Consider the following 23556-nt stretch of genomic DNA (forward strand, 5'->3'; position numbering starts at 1 on the left):
TCTTTCATTCAACAGTGGATTCATGTCTGTTATATTTAAAAAATGCCGTTTTCATGAATGTCATATGAATTAACTTTGTTGCACAGTCCACCCCGTCTTAAAGTCTGGGCTGTGAAAATGCTGTGTCTAACTTTAACCCGGATCGCGTTTACATAAAGGCAGCACACGGAACAACTAGCTAGTTAGCATAGCATAGCATCCGTGTTTAAACAAATCGCCGTCTCCAAATCAATACTTTTTATTAAACTTTCTTTGCTGCTGTAAATCCGGCATGCTTTTCCCCTTAGTTCCTTATGAATCATGTTAAGAACCTACAGATCATTGGCTATAGACGCTAGCTTGAACAGACACCGGCTTGAACTTCACTCACACTCACAGGCAGACACAACTTGCACAGGCTAAGCAAAACAAAGCTAAGCTAATTTGCGGTGGGGGTACTCTGCAAACGATTCGGCTGCAGTGTTCATAAAGCATTCACACATGTCACTTGGCAAAGGAGAACGCTTCAACTTAGTATTCAATAACATTACAGCACAGCAAATTCTCCAGTGTCATATTTTTGTAGTCAAACTGACCATACTCTTTCAGAGTTATTACAACAACAGCGAGTGTAAGGCCCCACCCCCATTTTCCAAGTGTTGGTGTTAATACTCGGAGTTAAAATGCTCAGAGTAAAAATTACTCTGTGGGGTGAAAAACATGCAGTGTAAAATCTTGACATTTCCCACAGAGCTCATTCAACACCAGCATAAAGTTAAATTCCCGCCAGTGGTTGTGACGTTGACTGGGTAAAGACAGAGAACGGCCATTGCAGGTGGAACCGTCTTTTCAGCCGACCTCATACATATTATTGAATCATTGAAACACACCGGTAAGCTAGTTGTTCACAACTCTGTTATTTAGCATTGAAGTTTAAAAAGTATTTGGACTTAAAGTAAGATTGCATTTTTCTATAGCTGCTTTGGTTTTTTTGAAGATTTTGTTTCACTATGTTAACCTGCATGCGTTGAAAAAGCAGATTCTGGCCTAATGCTTCAAACATGTTTTTAGTTAATTTATTTTAAATTTAAATTTATTTAAATTATTTTATAACATTTCGTTCTTCCTAATTAATTCAAGTAATTCAAACGTTTATAGTTTTCTCTTAAAAACAACGTCATTAAATTGGTGAATATGACAAAAGAAAAAGTTCATCCAATATTCGATGATGTCACCTGACTTGCGCATGTGCATGCATCCGCCATTCTAGGAGCAGCAGCGCGTTCGTCAGTTTCACAGCAGATGTGGGAGCGGTGGAAATAACATTGTCTGACTACGGTAAGTGAAATTTTCGAACTTTTTTGTGGTTTTGCTTTAATATAATCTTCTAAATATGCTTTGACATTCGACAACAAAGTTACAACAAGGCCTCGTGGTTTTGTTTTAGCCAGCAAATTCATTTGCGCCTTGTTGCTCTGTTGAGCTAAACTTTAAGCTAGCTTGTTTTTGCAGACTCACTGCAAAGAAGCTTAGTTTGCGTTTTTAAAATGATTAGTGATACTTTAATACACCGAAAGTAGCGGCATGTGTTTTAATAATTGCCACAACTATACCATATAAATGTGATCACCAAGCTTGAACTATATCGGTTTACGGTTATGTCGGCAATTCTTGAAATTGATCGGCGGTCGCCCGGGCGGATCTAGGTTGCAAACTAGAACTCCTCGCAATTTTTTCTCTTACTCGTTTTTTTTAAGACTAAAAGTCGTATTTCCATGTAAAGTTGATGAAACTAACACGAGAGTGCCTATAACTGTATTGACTATATAATATGCCCGTGTAGAAAACGCTAGAAGAAAGCGTGTGGGGGTGGGGTTAACCAACTTGCAGCTGCAGGGAACGTGGAGGGGGGGTGGGGGTGGGTGGAGTCACCCCTTATGATTCCAGACCGCACAATACCGCTGCTGCTTCTAAGTTAATACATAAATGGTTTTTATTCATAAAAATAACATATTTTGTCAGGTTATTTGATTATTTAAAGTAAAAAAGAGGAAAAACTGGAACAAATCTCCATCAAAATGAATGCGTTTTCATCATCTCAATTTGATGACTTTGAGTGTTACTCAACTGTGTAAGATTGTGGGTAATGGATGAAAGATCAAACGAAGCATCAGTTTAGGAAGAGAAGGAAAGAGGAAGAAAAACACCCCAAAGATACAGCTATGCGGGGGGGGGGGGGGGGGGGGGGGGGTTACAAAATTAGTGCATTTTTACATAAAAATCATTTATTTGTTTAAATATTTAATTACCAGCATCATATTTGCCATTAAGAGTAAAATTTTGAGGACAGAGTAGCAAATTTAAGTGCTAAGCTAGATTGAAGGACCCACAGCATCAGAAGAGGGTGGCAAAAAGACCCCCCCCCCAGGGTTTAGCACCCAAATTTATGTGTGTATGTTGGAAATGAAACACAAATTTACCAACTCAGCTGGTGAGTAATCCTTTTGCTGAACTCTTTCTTTTTAATAATAATAATTATTTTTATTTGTTTATTTATTTATTTTACAGATTTTGTCATCCATTCACATTGCTTCCTCAAGTCTGGCTATTATTTGGTAAGTATCCTTAACATTGAATTGGTTTTACAAAGGTGTTTCTTAGTCATTTTAAATTACTCAATTTTGTTTGTAGTCTTTCCATTTGTTTGTCCAGTTATGTAGTACAGAGGTAGTTAGACTGTCAGAAATTCTTAAACATTACAGAAATTCTTAAACATAAGTTAAAACAGTCATTTTGGGCGTGGTCACCGTAAAGTGCATATATTGTTAAATGTGTTCCACTGGCAACCTGGCATTTAAATGATAATAATACTACTAATAGAAAGTTGTAGAACCCATAGAATATATATTGGATGAAAAGGCCAATGCTGCATTCACACCGGACACTAGTCTCGAGTCAAATTTACATTTGCTGCCTCTATTTTCGACGGCTGTCCGTGGTCCAGTTGAAACCTTTTTCCAGGGGGTAAAAAACTCGAGGATTGTTTTATTGTTGTCTAAATGAATATAAGAATAACATCATAAGCCCATGGAGCTATGACGACACCTGCTCTCTGTCTGCTGGCTAGCGTTGCGGGCTCGATCACTCTATATTGGAATTTTTTTCTTTTTAATTTTTTCCAACCTGCTGATCGAGTCACTCAAAACGTCACGTGCCAAAGCGGATTCCCTGCTGCAAGGACAAGATCGTGCCTGAACATTGACTTAACATTGAAACCTGACGCCCTTGATGTGCGAAACAATTTTCATTGTGCTCTGTGGTCTGGTTTTGATGTGTATCATGTTATATGGGTGATTACTATAGGCCACATATTTTTAATATTCTTTGTTGTTCATTTTGATTTTTTTTTTCTTCTCTCCAAAGTATTATGACAACTGTTGCCACTGTCCCAACAGCTGTGTGTTCTTAATGCTAATAAAATTTTGATATGTTTACAGATGCCAACATGTTGATTAAAACAAAAATAAATAATGACCAGAAATATGTCAAGATCAGTGAGCCAAGTTTGGAGGAATTCTTGAATTCTGGTAAGCCATCAATCACAAACTGAGAAACTAAAGAAATTAATTACCTGTTTATTAGTCCAACGTTGTCTTAAAATGTGTGAAACTTTATTAATTTAGGCCTTTATGGTTAATAGTTGTTTAAAAAAAATCAGCATTTTAATTAACATTTTTTAATTATTTGATTTATTTCCTGTAGCTTTTTTGAAGTTCTCCATTCCACCTGTCAGTGAAGGAGTCAGAGTTTATGATGAATCAGGAACTGAGGTGGATGCAGAGGTCTTTGCAGAAGTTGCACAGCTTCCCAATGCTGGTGTATTTACCATTCAATTTAACAGTGGTAATGTTTTCTACCTGTTATGTACAAGTAGTAATGTAGTAGTAGTAATTTAAGAGCAAGTTAACTTTGTTTTGTGAGTGAAAAAGGTTTATTTCTCAATCTGTGTTCCATTCTTTTGGTAGGTTCTCTGGTTCCCATTTTGACTGCATCCACACAAGACTTAACCAGTTCACAACAGAATGTTTCATCATGCAGTTCAAATAATACAGTGGTTCTCGAACTTTCTGTGTGCGATTCTGATGATACAATCATCTTGGATGAGGATTGTTTCCCTTCAAGAAAACGACAGAAGACAAATGAAGATGCTAAACAAGTAAGTTAATGTTGGTTGATTCATTTGTTCAATGTAGCCTGAGATGTATTCACTCATTTGATGAAAACTCTTTAATTTGAGGAGTTGCTTTCCTATTTTTGTTCCTTTTTAAAGGTTGTTGAATTGGCTTTGACCAAGAAACCAGGTGGAGACCAAATTGTTAGGGAATACAGCCGTACAAAAAGTCTGACTGATTCCTCACGCCGACAGATGATTAACATTCTTGCTACAGATATGACTGAGATTCATGGGTAATGTGGATGTTTGTTCCAAGCACCTTTCTGCCAAGTATTAGGGGAAATATTGGCGCCACATATACATCATTTTGGGACTGGAAAATCTAAATTAATTTGTTTTACTCCTTCTCAGGATGGCACCACCACGGCATGTAAGAGAGATGTATGCTCGAGGCATAGTTCAGATGTTCCCTTACCTAATGGATCCATTTTCCAAAAATGGATATGTAAGTTCCAATTCTATAACTAACATTTTTACAATATGCCCTTTTCGAGGGTAAGGTCTCTTAGCCACCAATACTAAGTTTAATCACTCAAAATAAGACCAATTAGGCCAACCCAAATAAAGACTAAAATATGATTAGAAATTGGAATAACTTGATGCAATGCAGACTATAAAAAGTAAAATGCTTACTTCTTGTTTTTAATTTGAAAGGAGCATTTTTACGATCCTGAAAGTGGCACAGGGTACTTGGCGTGGAGGCTCAAAACCATACAAAGGAATAGTTCATCACAAAGCAGAAGAGCACCACATCAGCTGGCTGGTGGAGGGCCGTTGGCTAGAAGAAATGCATCTTTTCAGTCAGAGATCACCCTGACTGAAGAGCAATGCAAGGAGGCCATATCGTTTATGAAGTATTCATCTGATGAAGACATCATAAAGCAGAAAATGAAGATGACATTTGAGTATCGTCACAATATGGTTCACAGTAAAGATAAATCCTCAGATGTCTTGACTGAATTTCCATGCTTCAAAGACATCAAAGGGCTGGTAAGTAAATATTTAAACAAATAAATGATCTTGATGTAAAAATGCACTAGTAACTGTTGGCATGTCTTATTAAAGATTGAGCAAGACTTCATTTTGCAGTTTAGAGACGAGGTGGCTGCCAAGTTTTTAGAAAGGTCAGTCTTAAACCCTGCAGTCCATATGACAAAAAAAAAAAAAACCTCCCGGTTTGAAAATTATCACAAGATGAAAAGAAAAAAAAAAAAAAATCCCATCATCTTATAAAAACACTCATCGGCCTATTCTCTATTGTGTGAACAACAAGGCAACAAAACCTTGATTTTTGACCAGGTTTATATGCTTGGATTTCTAATGTATAGGGGTCTATTTTCTTCCTATAAAGGTGGCCTACTGTTTTCAAACAGAAGGTCATCCAGCAGAGTAAGGCTCTCCCCTCCTCAAGCAACCTTGAAGATCTGATCTACTGTGCAGAAGCTACATCACTTCAAGAAGAGGATGACATTATTGCTTCCGGTAGTTATATTATTATTTTTTTAGCTAACATTTCTTTGCAGCACTTAGCTGTTTTTCACGTTTTTTTTCTTTCTTCTGTCAGCATAAAGACTTGTTAAAATGTATTAGTCAGCCATTATATAATCAACTTTTTATATTGTGCAGGATGGGACAGTGATTTATCTTCAGTCATTCTCCTGCTTCACCTGATTCCTCCAACAGCCCAGGGGCGCAAAAGGCCAGGCAAGGTTTCTGCATCTCAAGCTGAGAAACATCTTGTTGTCTTTAAGAAGGTTAGTATTAGTATATTGTTGTGTGATTTCTTTCCTCACTCCCTTTTAAGACAGGTGGGGTGATTAGACATTTGCTTGGGTAGTTCGAGGTAAATGCATTTGTTTTCCCTGATCATTATGTAAGCATAATTAAATAAAGTTAATTGGTTGAATGCTATAAAGCAGGAGTGTCAAACTCCAGGCCTCAAGGGCCGACCTCCTGCATGTTTTTCAGAAATCCTGTCTTATCTGCTATTGATTACCTGGATCAGGTGTGTTTAGCCAATAAGGAGCTTCAATGGCAGGTTGGTTAGAAAACATGCAGGACACTGGCCCTTGAGGCCTGGGGGGTATTCCAGGAAGCATATTTAAACTAGCCTGACTTTGAGCCTGAACTCTGGCTGAAATCCGCCTGAACTTGCTTACTCTGGGTATGTCGGTTCCAAAAGACCGGATATGAGTTGGCGTAATTACGCTCGACTTGGTAACCCTGGGTTAACGCACGGTACATAAAGACATTCTCAATAGATCGCCGATTTCTGGAGTCACCATGGAAACACGTGGAGAAAAAAAAAGAAAGCGCGACACTTGAGACGGAAGTGAGACGGAGTCTGAGATTTTAATAACGGCGGATAGAAATTATAAGTCCATCAAAAAAGTAACACGGCTGAAAGATAATTTAGTTAAATTTATTCAAACTCAATAATTGTTTATACAACTCAAATTTACGTATTTATCTAACTAAATGTCACATTACTTCATCAATCTTTTTTCCATCTTAATTACTTATATTTCTTGAACTTTCATATGTCTAAGTTTGAGCCGGCAGATATGCTCATTTTTTAACAATAAAAAGAACGGAAAAAAATGCACGGAGTGCAAAAATTCATCACAGAATATTCCATTACTGACATAACAGGTTTGGGTGGTAGAGGTGCTATATAAACTCATCATCCTCTACTTTACTCTCACTCATGGTGCAGAGACTTAAGCATAGTAGGACAAAATAGCTCGGCCAAACACGGTGAAACACGGTAAAACAGCTATACAACTAAACACATTTTGTAAAAAACCCACACTTAAACCCAAATCCGTCCAGACAGGCAAAGGGAATGATATCCCAGAATCCCTTGCGGTGCCGATTTAACAGCAGCATCAAAGTTACACCTACTTAATTGAATTAATTTGAATAAAAGGAAAATAATTGTCTGAAAACTATGTGTTATTTTTAAGGTGACCTAACAAAAAAATGATTTATCTTAACTGAAGCAAATAATTAAGTTAGATCAAAGTAAAAAAGTTTATCTTTCCAACATCCATATGTGGTCTTATCAGCCTCTCATGGTGTAAAAAGTATTATCTGAGCTTTTTCATCCACTAAATCATCTTCAAATGGACACGCCATGCTGCTTCACCTCTCTGTAAACAAACTAATCTTCAACTAAACCTGCTCCGGACCAGGTTATGTTCAGAGCATGAGTTGCCATGGCAACTTGACCTACCCTGAAACATACCTCCATTTCTGGAACCGAAAGCTGAGGTTATCAACTTCCTTAGCCTCAAACTTATTGTGGGAGCTAGCATAACCTGCTCTCTGGAATACCCCCCTGGAGTTTGACACATGTGCTATAAAGCATTCAACCGTTGTTTTTGTTTTTCTCTTTATTTCTTTAAGTTCTGCCATTTTTTGGCACTTAACTCCTACAATATTTCAGCTATTGGCTTTTGGTCCTTCAAATCCTTGAACTTTCCAAGACATTCCAGGATTTCCGGGATTTTTGCTTACATGGGGAATCCTTGAAAACCTTTGCTTCTTTCTATGGTGCAGAAGCTCGCTGGTCCAATACCCAGCGCTCGCATTTTTCACAAAAATATATTTTTTTGTCCTCGTGCCATTTTCACTACAAGTATGGTCAACTTTGATAAAAAAAAATGTGTTTTGTTTTTTGTTGCCAATAATTACCCTTAAAGTTTATTTTTTTCTCCTGGAAATGCAGCTCCTTCATGTTGTAATTGTTTAATCTTCTTCATCTTCAGAGTGGAACAAGCATCCAAGAACATGTTGATGCCGTTGCCAACACCACTCAACCCTATCTGCTTGCGATTGGTACAAAGAAGAGCAGAGTCCAGGATTTCTTCATTGTTCTTGACAAGCAGGTCATTCCGTGCAAGTCAACCAGTTCACTTGGAGCTGTTGATGAACTCTTTAAAGCACACTTTGTTTTTGGTACGCTGTACAGTCAGATGCTCCACAACATGTACACCTTCATACAGACAACTGTCTACAATATTGATGTTGCCCAAGTTCAAGAGAGCCCACGTGTGGCAGAGATCAGGGCCAGAATACTACAGTCTACAGACTAGTTAAGAAATAGTCACACAAACAGAACAGGCTAAAAATTTAACTGCATTGTTTTCAGATATCATTAGCATTTGACATTGTTATTTGACCTCTTTTTTTGTTATGAGATTGATATGTTTTGTTTGCCGTGTTCATTTTGTAAATGTCAACAATCTGGTTAGGCATATGCGTTTAATTCATGGTTTTTATAGTGGCAAAGCACTTCGTTTGAAATGTGCTCAGCCAGGATGTTGTCATGTTTTTGGAACTTTCTCTGGTTTTAGAAAGCATTTGCTTACTAAACATTGTGAGCAAACTGAGCCTGAAGAGGAATCAGTTGACACTGTAGACAGTGATGTTAGAAATGACTCTCAGTTAGCAATAAACGAAAATACGGCCAGTATTTCTCAAGTTGTGCCTGTATCTGACAGAAGTACTCTTGACTTATGTGCATCTGCTATTGCGCAACTTCAGGTTGCTGGTGTAGCCCAGTCGACTTTAAATGGCTTTGTGTCATCAATGGAAGAGGTTGTTATGGACATACAGAGTCAAGCAAAAGCCACAGCTTTGAAATGTTTAGCACCACAAGACAAACGTTTGAAAATTAAAGTTGAAAAAAGTTTTGAAAAACTTGAAAACCCTTTTACGTCTTTCAATTCGGAAACAAAACGAAGCAACTATTTTCAACAGAAATGGAAAACTGTTGAACCAGTTGAAAAAGTTCTTGGTGTCAGATTGGAGAACCGAAGAAACAGATCTAGTGGGACTTACAAACAGGTTATTGTGACTGATAAATTTGCATATGTTCCAATTCTAGAGACACTGCAGTCTATTATCAGAAATCCAAATTTTGCACATATGCTGACATCTAGCCATCTTTCCAAGGATGGGGTATACTTTGACATACAGGATGGGCTCTATGTGAAGAGCCATCCGCTTTTTTCAAAAAAAGACTTTGCCTTTCTCATTCAGTTATTTTACGATGAATTTGAGACTGCTAATCCACTTGGGTCCAAAAAGGGTATACATAAATTAGGGGGTATATATTTTACATTGAGAAATTTTCCACCAAAATTAAATTCATCTTTAGTCAACATACATTTGTGTGCACTTTTTCATGCTCAAGATATCAAAACATATGGTTTTAACACCATCCTTGAGCCAATCATCAGTGATCTGAAGGTGCTTGAAACTTGTGGAATTACATCTCCCATGTTTCAAAGTCCTGTTCGTGGTAGCATTGTCCAAGTCACAGGGGACAATCTTGGTCTTCATGGAATATTTGGGTTTGTTGAGTCATTTAGTGCTCATTACTGCTGTCGTTTTTGTGTCACTGAGAAAAGTGAATTTCAGTCTGTGTTCTGTGAAAATGAAAGCATCATAGTCCGTACAAAAGACATGCACGCAGAGCATTGCTGTACTCTACAGACAAATCCACAACTACCTCATTTTTACGGTGTGAAGCGTTCGAGTCTGTTGAATACTTTGCAGTTTTTTGACACGGCAGATAATCTTTCTGTTGATGTGATGCATGACATTTTGGAGGGAGTTGCACAGTTTGAGGTAAAACTTATATTGGAATATGTACAGCAAAACTTCCTAACAGCAAAAGAACTGTCTGGTAGAACAGAGTCTTTTAACTATGGCCACACGGAGCGACGAAATCGTCCTCCTGCTGTCAAGTTGTTTGATGGTAGTAATGACTTGGGCTTGAATGCAATACAGTCATGGTGTTTGCTGCGCAATATGCCATTGATATTTGGTGATTTAGTGCAGAAAGGCAATGAGTACTGGCATCTTTTATTATTGCTTCTCCAGATAGTTGGTATTGTATTTGCTCCGGTTATAACAGATGGTATGACTATCTTTTTGAAACACCTAATCGTGGAGCATCATCAGCTTTTTAAACATCTGTTTCCTTCCAGAAACCTCTTGCCTAAACATCACTTCATGATACACTATCCACGATGTATAAGAAATATTGGACCGATTCTACACATGTGGTCAATGCGTTATGAGGCAAAACACAACTTTTTTAAAACCCAACTGAAAAGTTTCAAAAATATCACCAAGACTTTGGCTAAAAGGCACCAAAGATACATGGCCTTGCATTGGGAAGCTTTTAGTCATTTCAGATTAATGGTTGGTCCAGGAAAAATGTTTTGGCTTCAAGATTTGAAAGAGGGTCCTGAAATTGCTGACAAATTAAACACAGCAATATCCACTAATGTTCTGTCAGTGAAGTGGGTGAAACACAATGGAACTGAATATAAACCTGGCCTAATAGTTTGTGTTGAGGTAGCTAATGAGATGCCAGTATTTTATAAAATCCACACAATTTTTGTCAAGGATGAGCAAGTTGTTCTAGCTCTTTCTGGTGTCGAAACTGTTTGTTTTGATGAACATTACCATGCATTCAAAATACTGTTAAAGCCTTTCCAGATTGTGACAGTGTTAAATATTCAGGACTTGTTCTACTATAAACCAATGGATGTTCAAATGACATATGGACCCTCAGATACCTCAATGTATGTGGTTCCGTATTGCCATCTAATGCAAGTGTGAGTGGTGTTAAGGCATTTGGACTTTACCTTGGACGTTTTTCTTTATTTCCTCCACTATATTTGGACTTCATAGTCAAGGGTCTCTTTCTACTCTTTCAGTGGTAATTTGTGTCCAACTGGGTGACATTTAAAGTGAATTGTTTTAAATTGAATGTTTTTATTCTCAAATTCTAATAAAGACCTTTTGTGACTATGTGTTCTTTTTTTCTGCCGATATTCTTAGTGTTCAACTTTAAGCATTAGTACAATTTTGCAGAGAATTGCCTTTTAGTTTAAAAAATTTTAACACTGCAGATATTGGGCAAAAATTGACACTGAATGAACTCGATGAGCAGTGTCAATTTTAACACTGGTGTGGGATGCGTTTAAAGGAGTTAATTGTAAATAACAAAACTGTAATTGTAATTTTTAACCAACACTGTGGGTGTTAATTTTTGTCAAAGTGTAAAAATGATTCAACACTTTTTATTGTTAAATGTGAACAGAGAGTGTCAATTATTAACACCCAAAAGAGTTATGTTAACTCTGAAAATTCTACACTGTCTTCAGTGTCACTTTAACTCTGAGCCAGATAAGGACCGTATGTTATCTGGCTCAGAGTTAGAATCAACTCTTTAAGTGTTGCATTAACACTTCTGTTTTTACTGTGAGGACGTACAACGAGGGAATGATCAAATAAATGCATTACTTACGGGCTGAGACTGATCCCGTTCAGAAGACCTCTCCGCCATGTTTGCCGCCCGCGTCCTCCCAACTGCTGTGCTGAACAGCTCTCTCCCTCGTCAGTTGAGAGTGAAGAGTGTAAGGGGCCATTCGATTGGCTAAAAGCGAACCCGCCTGCTTTCCCGATGAGTTTGATTGACAGATTCACTAGCCAATGGTGAGATTAGTCGACCCGCTCCGTCAGATGAGTCTCAATATTCACCGTAGAAAAATCTCTCACACACACGGAGAGATTCACAAACGAGAACGGGATTTTGAATGCACAGTCTGCAATTCGAATTATCTGTGAGTTCACATCACATGTGTACCTAAAAATCATGTTTGTGAAGCACTTACTGTGCATTTCTGATACATTTATTGTGAATTTCTAAAATGTTTTTGTGAAAAACAGTGTGCACATTTGTGAGAAACACTTATTGTGCATTTGTAAAACATTTAGTGTGCATGTGTGAAACACAATCTGTGTGTTTGTGAAACACAGGGTGTGTATTTCAGAATTTATTTTTCACGTTTGCATAAAATGACATTTGTGAATCGGAGCGTGTGCATTTGTAAAACAGATTGTGTGCATTTCTGATTATTGAGACTGAATTAACTCCATACATTTCTTGCTAAAAAAAATCATTTTGTCAGTCAAAAGTGCCAAAAGTGTCAAAAAAGCGTTTTCGGCTCTTAGACTGTTTTGAATTTTAAACTTACAACGTGGCATAAAATAACACTTTTTTGAGCTGCAAATGAGAACTTTAAATTTTGAGTGGTTTTGTGCTTAAAGTTCATTTGTCAGTCAAAAGTGCCAAAAGTGTCAAAAAAGAGTTTTCTGCTCTAAGTATTACTGGTTTGAACTTTCAACTTACAACGTGACAAAAAAATAACACTTTCTTGAACTGCAAATGAGAACTTAATTTTTTGGGGGCATTTGTTTCTAAAAAAATCATTTTATCGGTCAAAAGTGCAGAAAGTGTCAAAAAAGCGTTTTCGGCTCTATGACTGTTTTGAATTTTAAACTTACAACGTGGCATAAAATAACACTTTCTTGAACTGCAAATGAAAACTTTGACTTTTGGGTGCGTTTTTTTTTTCTAAAAAGAAATCATTTTGTCAGTCAGAAGTGCCAAAAGTGTCTAAAAAGCTTTTTCGGCTCTATGACTGTTTTGAATTTTCAACATACATTGTGGATAAAATAACACTTTCTTGAACTACAAATGAGAACTTTGACTTTTGAGTGGATTTTGTGCATAAAAATCATTTTGTCAGTCAAAAATGCCAAAAGTGTCAAAAAACGATTTCTGCTCAGAGTCTGACTGTTTTGAATTTTCAACTTTTTACGTGACAAAAAATAACACTTTCTTGAACTGCAAATGAAAACTTTGACTTTTGGGTGCGTTTTTTGCTAAAAAAAAAATCATTTGTCAGTCAGAAGTGCCAAAAGTGTCAAAAAAGCGTTTTTGGCTCTTTGACTGTTTAGAATTTTAAACTTACAACGTGGCATAAAATAACACTTTCTTGAACTGCAAATGAGAACTTTGACTTTTGGGTGCTTTTTTTCCAAAAAAATCATTTTGTCAGTCAAAAGTACCAAAAGTTTCTAAAAAACTTTTTCGGCTCTATGACTGTTTTGAATTTTAAACTTACAACGTGGCATAAAATAACACTTTCTTGAACATCAAATGAGAACTTTAAATTTTGAATGGTTTTGTGCTTAAAATTCATTTTGTCAGTCGAAAGTGCCAAAAGTGTCAAAAAAGCGTTTTCTGCTCAGAGTATGACTGGTTTGAATTTTAAACTTACAATGTGGCATAAAATAACACTTTCTTGAACATCAAATGAGAACTTTGACTTTTGAGTCTATTTTTTGCTAAAAAAAATCATTTTGTCAGTCAAAAGTGCCGAAAGTGTCAAAAAAGCGTTTTCGGCTCTTTGACTGTTTTGAATTTTAAACTTACAACGTGGCATAAAATAACACTTTCTTGAACTGCAAATGCAAACTTTAAATTTTGACTGTTTTTTTTTTTGCTTAAAATTCATTTTGTCAGTCAGAAGTGCCAAAAGTGTAAAAATGTCTTTTATGCTAAGACTATGACTGTTTTGAATTTTCAACTTACAACGTGACAAAAAATAATCTAGCCACAGGGGTTGCAAGCCAGTAACTTCTGTGCCGGTCCCAAGCCCGGATAAATAGAGAGGGTTGCGTCAGGAAGGGCATCCGGCGTAAAAAATTGCCAAAATAACCATGCGAATCATCCACAACACTTTAGACATACCGGATCGGTCGAGGCCCGGGTTAACAACGACCGCCACCGATGCTGTTAACCTACAGGGTGTCGGTGGAAATTTGACTACTGTTGGTGGAAGAAAGAGGGGAGGCAGAAGGGTCCGTGGCCAGAGAGAGAAGGGAAAAGGCAGGAACATAGGTTTGAGAATAGGGACTCTTAACGTTGGCACAATGACAGGGAAAGGCAGAGAGCTGGCAGACATGATGGAGAGAAGGAAGGTAGATGTACTGTGTGTGCAGGAGACAAGGTGGAAGGGCAGCAAGGCACGTAGTATTGGAGGAGGATACAAACTGTTCTATCATGGTGTTGATAGGAAGAGAAACGGGGTAGGAGTGATTCTGAAGGGGGAGTTTGTGAACAGTGTTCTAGAGGTGAAAAGAGTCTCAGACAGGATGATGAGCCTAAAGTTAGAAATTGAAGGGGTGATGGTGAATGTAGTCAGTGGGTATGCGCCACAGGTTGGCTGTGAGTTAGAAGTGAAGGAGAGATTCTGGAGTGAGTTGGATGAGGTCATAGAGAGTTTTCCCAGAGGAGAGAGAGTTGTTATTGGAGCAGACTTTAATGGGCATGTTGGTGAGGGCAACAGAGGTGATGAGGAGGTGATGGGCAGGTTTGGTGTGAAGGAAAGGAATCTGGAGGGACAGATGGTGGTGGACTTTGCGAAGAGGATGGAAATGGCTGTAGTCAACACTTACTTCCAGAAGAGAGAGGAACATAGAGTGACATACAGAAGTGGAGGTAGGAGTACTCAGGTGGACTACATCCTATGTAGACGAAGTCATTTGAGAGAGGTTAGTGACTGCAAAGTGGTGGTAGGAGAGAGTGTAGCCAGACAGCACCGCATGGTGGTGTGTAAGATGACTCTGGAGGTCAGGAAGAAGAAGAGATGGAAAACAGAAAAGAAGACCAAGTGGTGGAAGCTACAGAATGAAGAAACTTGTGAGGAATTTAGGCAGAAGTTGAGGCAGGTCCTGGGTGGTCAGGATGAGCTTCCAGAGGACTGGGAAACTACAGCAGAAATTATCAGGGAAACGGGTAGGAAGGTGCTAGGTGTGTCATCTGGAAAGAGGAAAGACGGTAAAGAGACTTGGTGGTGGAATGAGGAAGTACAGGAATGCGTCCAGAGGAAGAGGTTGGCTAAAAGGAAGTGGGATGTAGAAAGGACTGAGGAAGGTAGACAGGAGTACAAGGAAGCGCAGCGTAGAGTGAAGAGAGAGGTGGCAAAGGCCAAACAGAAAGCTTACGATGAGCTATATGACAGGTTAGACACAAAGGAAGGAGAGAAGGACTTGTACAGGCTAGCCAGACAGAGAGACAGAGATGGGAAGGACGTGCAACAGATAAGGGTGATTAAGGACAGAGAGGGAAAGGTGCTAACAACCCAAGAGAGTGTACAGAAAAGATGGAAGGAGTATTTTGAGGAGCTGATGAACGAGGAAAATGACAGGGAAATAAGGGAGGAAGATGTGGTTGTTGTGGAGCAGGAAGTAGCAGAGATTGGAAAGGATGAGGTTAGGAAGGCTCTGAAAAGGATGAAGAGCGGAAAGGCCGTTGGTCCTGATGACGTACCTGTGGAGGTATGGAAGTGCCTAGGAGAGACAGCAGTGGAATTTCTAACAAGGTTGTTCAATAGGATTTTAGAGAGTGAGAAGATGCCTGAGGAATGGAGGAGAAGCGTTCTGGTCCCGATCTTTAAGAACAAGGGTGACACGCAGAACTGCAGCAACTATAGAGGAATAAAGTTGATGAGCCACACAATGAAGCTGTGGGAAAGAGTAGTGGAAGCCAGGCTTAGGAAGAAGGTGGAGATTTGTGAGCAGCAGTATGGTTTCATGCCCCGTAAGAGCACCACTGATGCCATTTTTGCTTTGAGAATGTTGATGGAAAAGTACAGAGAAGGTCAGAAGGAGCTGCATTGTGTGTTCGTAGATTTAGAGAAGGCGTATGACAGGGTGCCTAGGGAGGAGCTGTGGTACTGTATGAGGTCGTCTGGAGTGGCAGAGAAGTATGTCAGAGTAGTTCAGGACATGTATGAGAGAAGTATGACGGTGGTGAGATGTGCTGTAGGTCAGACAGAGGAGTTCAAGGTGGAGGTGGGACTACACCAAGGATCAGCTTTGAGTCCTTTTTTGTTTGCTATGCTGATGGACAGGCTGACAGACGAGGTAAGACAGGAATCTCCCTGGACAATGATGTTTGCGGATGACATTGTAATTTGCAGTGAGAGTAGAGAGCAGGTGGAGGAACAGCTAGAGAGGTGGAGGTTTGCTCTGGAAAGAAGAGGCATGAAGGTCAGTCGTAGTAAGACAGAATACATGTGTCTGAACGAGAGGGATCAAGGTAGAAGCGTTAGGTTACAGGGGGCTGAGGTGAAGAAGGTGCAGGAGTTTAAGTACTTGGGGTCAACAGTTCAGTGTGATGGAGAGTGTGGAAAAGAGGTGAAGAGGCGAGTGCAGGCAGGTTGGAGCGGTTGGAGGAAAGTGTCAGGAGTGTTGTGTGACAGAAGAGTGCCAGCAAGACTCAAAGGAAAGGTGTACAAGACAGTGGTGAGACCAGCTCTGCTCTATGGGTTAGAGACGGTAGCAGTGAGACAGAGACAAGAGGCTGAGATGGAGGTAGCAGAGATGAAGATGTTGAGGTTCTCCTTAGGAGTGACCAGGTTAGACAGGATAAGGAACGAGTACATCAGAGGGACGGCTCATGTTGCCTGTGTTAGCGACAAAGTCAGAGAAGCCAGACTGAGATGGTTTGGACATGTTCAGAGGAGGGATAGTGGATATATTGGTAGAAGGATGTTGGAGATGGAGCTGCCTGGCAGGAGGGCAAGAGGACGACCAAAGAGGAGATATTTGGATGTCTTAACAGAGGACATGAAGTTGGCTAATGTTAGGGTAGAAGATGTCCATGATAGAGTGAAGTGGAAAACGATGATTCGCTGTGGCGACCCCTGATGGGAAAAGCCGAAAGAGAAAGAACAACGTGACAAAAAATAACACTTTCTTGAACTGCAAATGAGAACTTTGACTTTTTTGATGCGTTTTTTGCTAAAAAAAATCCTTTTGTCAGTCAGAAGTGCCAAAAGTGTCAAAAAAGCGTTTTCGGCTCTATGATTGTTTTGAATTTTCAACTTACAATGTGACAAAAACTAACACTTTCTTGAATTGCAAATGAAAACTTAAACTTTTGGGGGCATTTGTTTCTAAAAAATCATTTTGTCGGTCAAAAGTGCCAAAAGTGTCAAAAAAGCGTTTTCGGCTCTATGATTGTTTTGAATTTTCAACTTACAATGTGACAAAAACTAACACTTTCTTGAACTGCAAATGAGAACTTTGACTTTTGGGTGCTTTTTTTCCAAAAAAATCATTTTGTTAGTCAAAAGTACCAAAAGTGTCAAAAAAGCGTTTTCGGCTCTATGACTGTTTTGAATTTTAAACTTACAACGTGGCATAAAATAACACTTTCTTGAACATCAAATGAGAACTTTAAATTTTTAGTGGTTTTGTGCTTAAAATTCATTTTATCAGTCAAAAGTGCCAAAAGTGTCAAAAAAGCGTTTTCGGCTCTAAGTATTACTGGTTTGAAGTTTCAACTGACAACATGAGAAAAACTAACACTTTCTTGAACTGCAAAATGAGAACTTTGAATTTTGTGTCTATTTTTTGCTAAGAAATCATTTTTCAGTTAAAAGTGCCAAAAGTGTCAAAAAAAGTCTTTTATGCTCAGAGTATGACTGTTTTGAATATTCAACTTACAACTTGAGAAAAAATGACACTTTCTTGAACATCAAATGAGAACTTAAACTTTTGGGTGCATTTCTTGCTAAAAAAAATCATTTTGTCAGTCAAAAGTGCCAAAAGTGTCAAAAAAGCGTTTTTGGCTCAATGACTGTTTTGAATTTTCAACTTACAACGTGACAAAAAATAACACTTTCTTGAACTGCAAATGAGAACTTTGACTTTTGAGTCTATTTTTTGCTAAAAAATCTTTTTGTCAGTCAAAAGTGCCAAAAGTGTCAAAAAAGCGTTTTCGGCTCTTTGACTGTTTTGAATTTTAAACTTACAACGTGGCATAAAATAACACTTTCTTGAACTGCAAATGCAAACTTAAAATTTTGACTGTTTTTTTGCTTAAAATTCATTTTGTCAGTCAGAAGTGCCAAAAGTGTAAAAAAAAGCGTTTTTGGCTCAATGTCTGTTTTGAATTTTCAACTTACAACGTGACAAAAACTAACACTTTCTTGAACTGCAAATGAGAACTTTGACTTTTGAGTCTATTTTTTGCTAAAAAAATCATTTTGTCAGTCAAAAGTGCCGAAAGTGTCAAAAAAGCGTTTTCGGCTCCTTGACTGTTTTGAATTTTAAACTTACAACGTGGCATAAAATAACACTTTCTTGAACTGCAAATGCAAACTTTAAATTTTGACTGTTTTTTTGCTTAAAATTCATTTTGTCAGTCAGAAGTGCCAAAAGTGTAAAAAAAGCGTTTTTGGCTCAATGACTGTTTTGAATTTTCAACTTACAACGTGACAAAAAATAAACACTTTCTTGAACTGCAAATGAGAACTTTGACTTTTGAGCCTATTTTTTGTTGAGAAATCATTTTTTGAGTCAAAAGTGCCAAAAGTGTCAAAAAAGTCTTTTATGCTCAGAGTATGACTGTATGAGTTGAGTTGTCCATTTTCTCGGTGACAGGACATAACACGTTCTTCAACTGCAATTGATAATTTTTACCTTTGAGTGCATTATGGCCACAAAAAAATCAGTTTTTCATTCAAAAGTGTCATAAAAGCGTTTTCAGCTCCAAATAGCACAGTTTGGACTTTTCCACTTAGAAGCTGACAAGAAATGAAACTTTCTTCACTTTTGAGTGCATATTGTAAATAAAAATAAGTTTTTCATTCAAAGTGTCAAAGAAGTGTTTCTTGCTATAAACAGCACTGTTTGGACTTCTCCACTAACTTGGTGATAATATATAACACGTTCTGCAGTTTTGAGAGCATATTTTACATAAAAATCAGTTTTTCATTCAAAAGATTCGAAAAACCGTTTTCAGCCCTAAACATCACTGTTTTGAATTCTCCACTTAATAGGTGACAAGAAATGACACTCGCTTCACTTTTGAGTTCATATTGTATATAAAAATCAGTTTTTCATTCAAAAATGTCAAAATAGCATTCTCAGCTCTAGAAAGCACTGTTTGGACTTCTCCACTTAAAAGCTGACAAGAAACAACACTTCCTTCACTTTTGAGATCATATTGTAAATAAAAATACGTTTTTTATTCAAAAGTGTCAAAATAGCATTTTCAGCTCTAGAAAGCACTGTTTGGACTTCTCCACTCACAAAGTGACAAGAAACAACACTTCCTTCACTTTTGAGATTATATTGTAAATAAAAAATAAGTTTTTCATTCAAAAGTGTCAAAATAGCGTTTTCAGCTCAAAACAACACTGTTTGGACTTTTCCACTTAGAAGCTGACAAGAAATGAAACTTTCTTCACTTTTGAGTGCATATTGTAAATAAAAATAAGTTTTTCATTCAAAGTGTCAAAGAAGTGTTTCTTGCTATAAACAGCACTGTTTGGACTTCTCCACTAACTTGGTGATAATATATAACACGTTCTGCACTTTTGAGAGCATATTGTACATAAAAATCAGTTTTTCATTCAAAAGATTCAAAAGAGCATTTTCAGCCCTAAACAGCACTGTTTTGACTTTTCCACTTACAAAGTGACAAGAAATGACACTTCCTTCACTTTTGAGAGCATATTGTACATAAAAATCAGTTTTTCATTCAAAAGTGTCAAAGAAGTGTTTCTTGCTATAAACAGCACTGTTTGGACTTCTCCACTAACTTGGTGATAATATATAACACGTTCTGCACTTTTGAGAGCATATTGTACATAAAAATCAGTTTTTCATTCAAAAGATTCGAAAAACCGTTTTCAGCCCTAAACATCACTGTTTTGAATTCTCCACTTAATAGGTGACAAGAAATGACACTCACTTCACTTTTGAGTTCATATTGTATATAAAAATCAGTTTTTCATTCAAAAATGTCAAAATAGCATTCTCAGCTCTAGAAAGCACTGTTTGGACTTCTCCACTTAAAAGCTGACAAGAAACAACACTTCCTTCACTTTTGAGATCATATTGTAAATAAAAATACGTTTTTTATTCAAAAGTGTCAAAATAGCATTTTCAGCTCTAGAAAGCACTGTTTGGACTTCTCCACTCACAAAGTGACAAGAAACAACACTTCCTTCACTTTTGAGAGCATATTGTAAATAAAAAATAAGTTTTTCATTCAAAAGTGTCAAAATAGCGTTTTCAGCTCAAAACAACACTGTTTGGACTTTTCCACTTAGAAGCTGACAAGAAATGAAACTTTCTTCACTTTTGAGTGCATATTGTAAATAAAAATAAGTTTTTCATTCAAAGTGTCAAAGAAGTGTTTCTTGCTATAAACAGCACTGTTTGGACTTCTCCACTAACTTGGTGATAATATATAACACGTTCTGCACTTTTGAGAGCATATTGTACATAAAAATCAGTTTTTCATTCAAAAGATTCAAAAGAGCATTTTCAGCCCTAAACAGCACTGTTTTGACTTTTCCACTTACAAAGTGACAAGAAATGACACTTCCTTCACTTTTGAGAGCATATTGTACATAAAAATCAGTTTTTCATTCAAAAGTGTCAAAGAAGTGTTTCTTGCTATAAACAGCACTGTTTGGACTTCTCCACTAACTTGGTGATAATATATAACACGTTCTGCACTTTTGAGAGCATATTGTACATAAAAATCAGTTTTTCATTCAAAAGATTCGAAAAACCGTTTTCAGCCCTAAACATCACTGTTTTGAATTCTCCACTTAATAGGTGACAAGAAATGACACTCACTTCACTTTTGAGTTCATATTGTATATAAAAATCCGTTTTTCATTCAAAAATGTCAAAATAGCATTCTCAGCTCTAGAAAGCACTGTTTGGACTTCTCCACTTAAAAGCTGACAAGAAACAACACTTCCTTCACTTTTGAGATCATATTGTAAATAAAAATAAGTTTTTTATTCAAAAGTGTCAAAATAGCATTTTCAGCTCTAGAAAGCACTGTTTGGACTTCTCCACTCACAAAGTGACAAGAAACAACACTTCCTTCACTTTTGAGAGCATATTGTAAATAAAAAATAAGTTTTTCATTCAAAAGTGTCAAAATAGCGTTTTCAGCTCAAAACAACACTGTTTGGACTTCTCCACTTAGAAGCTGACACGAAATAACACTTTCTTCACTTTTGAGTGCATATTGTAAATAAAAATAAGTTTTTCATTCAAAGTGTCAAAGAAGTGTTTCTTGCTATAAATAGCACTGTTTGGACTTCTCCACTAACTTGGTGATAATATATAACACGTTCTGCACTTTTGAGTGCACATTGTACATAAAAATCAGTTTTTCATTCAAAAGATTCAAAAAAGCATTTTCAGCCCTAAACAGCACTGTTTTGACTTTTCCACTTACAAAGTGACGAGAAATGACACTTCCTTCACTTTTGAGAGCATATTGTACATAAAAATCAGTTTTTCATTCAAAAGTGTCAAAGAAGTGTTTCTTGCTATAAACAGCACTGTTTGGACTTCTCCACTAACTTGGTGATAATATATAACACGTTCTGCACTTTTGAGAGCATATTGTACATAAAAATCAGTTTTTCATTCAAAAGATTCGAAAAACCGTTTTCAGCCCTAAACATCACTGTTTTGAATTCTCCACTTAATAGGTGACAAGAAATGACACTCACTTCACTTTTGAGTTCATATTGTATATAAAAATCAGTTTTTCATTCAAAAATGTCAAAATAGCATTCTCAGCTCTAGAAAGCACTGTTTGGACTTCTCCACTTAAAAGCTGACAAGAAACAACACTTCCTTCACTTTTGAGATCATATTGTAAATAAAAATACGTTTTTTATTCAAAAGTGTCAAAATAGCATTTTCAGCTCTAGAAAGCACTGTTTGGACTTCTCCACTCACAAAGTGACAAGAAACAACACTTCCTTCACTTTTGAGAGCATATTGTAAATAAAAAATAAGTTTTTCATTCAAAAGTGTCAAAATAGCGTTTTCAGCTCAAAACAACACTGTTTGGACTTTTCCACTTAGAAGCTGACAAGAAATGAAACTTTCTTCACTTTTGAGTGCATATTGTAAATAAAAATAAGTTTTTCATTCAAAGTGTCAAAGAAGTGTTTCTTGCTATAAACAGCACTGTTTGGACTTCTCCACTAACTTGGTGATAATATATAACACGTTCTGCACTTTTGAGAGCATATTGTACATAAAAATCAGTTTTTCATTCAAAAGATTCAAAAGAGCATTTTCAGCCCTAAACAGCACTGTTTTGACTTTTCCACTTACAAAGTGACAAGAAATGACACTTCCTTCACTTTTGAGAGCATATTGTACATAAAAATCAGTTTTTCATTCAAAAGTGTCAAAGAAGTGTTTCTTGCTATAAACAGCACTGTTTGGACTTCTCCACTAACTTGGTGATAATATATAACACGTTCTGCACTTTTGAGAGCATATTGTACATAAAAATCAGTTTTTCATTCAAAAGATTCGAAAAACCGTTTTCAGCCCTAAACATCACTGTTTTGAATTCTCCACTTAATAGGTGACAAGAAATGACACTCACTTCACTTTTGAGTTCATATTGTATATAAAAATCCGTTTTTCATTCAAAAATGTCAAAATAGCATTCTCAGCTCTAGAAAGCACTGTTTGGACTTCTCCACTTAAAAGCTGACAAGAAACAACACTTCCTTCACTTTTGAGATCATATTGTAAATAAAAATAAGTTTTTTATTCAAAAGTGTCAAAATAGCATTTTCAGCTCTAGAAAGCACTGTTTGGACTTCTCCACTCACAAAGTGACAAGAAACAACACTTCCTTCACTTTTGAGAGCATATTGTAAATAAAAAATAAGTTTTTCATTCAAAAGTGTCAAAATAGCGTTTTCAGCTCAAAACAACACTGTTTGGACTTCTCCACTTAGAAGCTGACACGAAATAACACTTTCTTCACTTTTGAGTGCATATTGTAAATAAAAATAAGTTTTTCATTCAAAGTGTCAAAGAAGTGTTTCTTGCTATAAATAGCACTGTTTGGACTTCTCCACTAACTTGGTGATAATATATAACACGTTCTGCACTTTTGAGTGCACATTGTACATAAAAATCAGTTTTTCATTCAAAAGATTCAAAAAAGCATTTTCAGCCCTAAACAGCACTGTTTTGACTTTTCCACTTACAAAGTGACAAGAAATGACACTTCCTTCACTTTTGAGAGCATATTGTACATAAAAATCAGTTTTTCAATCAAAAGTGTCACAGAAGTGTTTCTTGCTATAAACAGCACTGTTTATATTTGTTTAGCAACAAATGCACCCAAAAGTTGAAGTTCTCATTCGATGTTAAAGAAAGTGTTATTTTTTCTCAAGTTGTAGGTTGAATATTCAAACCAGTCATATTCTGAGCAGAAAATGCTTTTTTGACACTTTTGGCACTTTTGACTTAAAAAATGATTATTTTTTTTAGCAAAAAACGCACCCAAAAGTCAAAGTTCTCATTTTCAGTTCAAGAAAGTGTTATTTTATGCCAGTTGTAAGTTTAAAATTCAAAACAGTCATAGAGCCGAAAACGCTTTTTTG

At 36.9% G+C, this 23556-nt stretch overlaps 1 protein-coding gene across 7 annotated transcripts; it reads left to right on the plus strand.

Moving 5' to 3' along the window:
- Window positions 1-524: 524 nt before the first annotated feature.
- Window positions 525-11044, plus strand: LOC111948487. Of its 7 annotated transcripts, none has more exons than XM_023961852.1 (11): window positions 525-1317; window positions 2548-2594; window positions 3477-3566; window positions 3742-3882; window positions 4005-4195; window positions 4310-4446; window positions 4565-4658; window positions 4868-5203; window positions 5279-5695; window positions 5840-5967; window positions 7984-11044. In XM_023961852.1, exons 3-9 carry the CDS (start codon window positions 3485-3487, stop codon window positions 5444-5446), a joined length of 1149 nt encoding a protein of 382 aa, XP_023817620.1. In that variant the 5' UTR covers window positions 525-1317; window positions 2548-2594; window positions 3477-3484; the 3' UTR covers window positions 5447-5695; window positions 5840-5967; window positions 7984-11044. The 7 variants fall into 7 exon arrangements, with proteins under 7 accessions (XP_023817620.1, XP_023817619.1, XP_023817618.1 ...); XM_023961850.1 differs by having other exon boundaries at window positions 541-1317; XM_023961851.1 differs by having other exon boundaries at window positions 2548-3566.
- The last annotated feature ends 12512 nt before the right edge of the window (window positions 11045-23556 follow it).

This window comes from Oryzias latipes, chromosome 13 (genome assembly GCF_002234675.1).
Source record: "Oryzias latipes chromosome 13, ASM223467v1".
Classification (NCBI taxonomy): Eukaryota; Metazoa; Chordata; class Actinopteri; order Beloniformes; family Adrianichthyidae; genus Oryzias; species Oryzias latipes.

Bases quoted from the DNA above. Each gene is read 5' to 3' on its own strand.
- LOC111948487 (XM_023961848.1), top strand. From the start codon at position 8,411: ATGAGATTGATATGTTTTGTTTGCCGTGTTCATTTTGTAAATGTCAAC.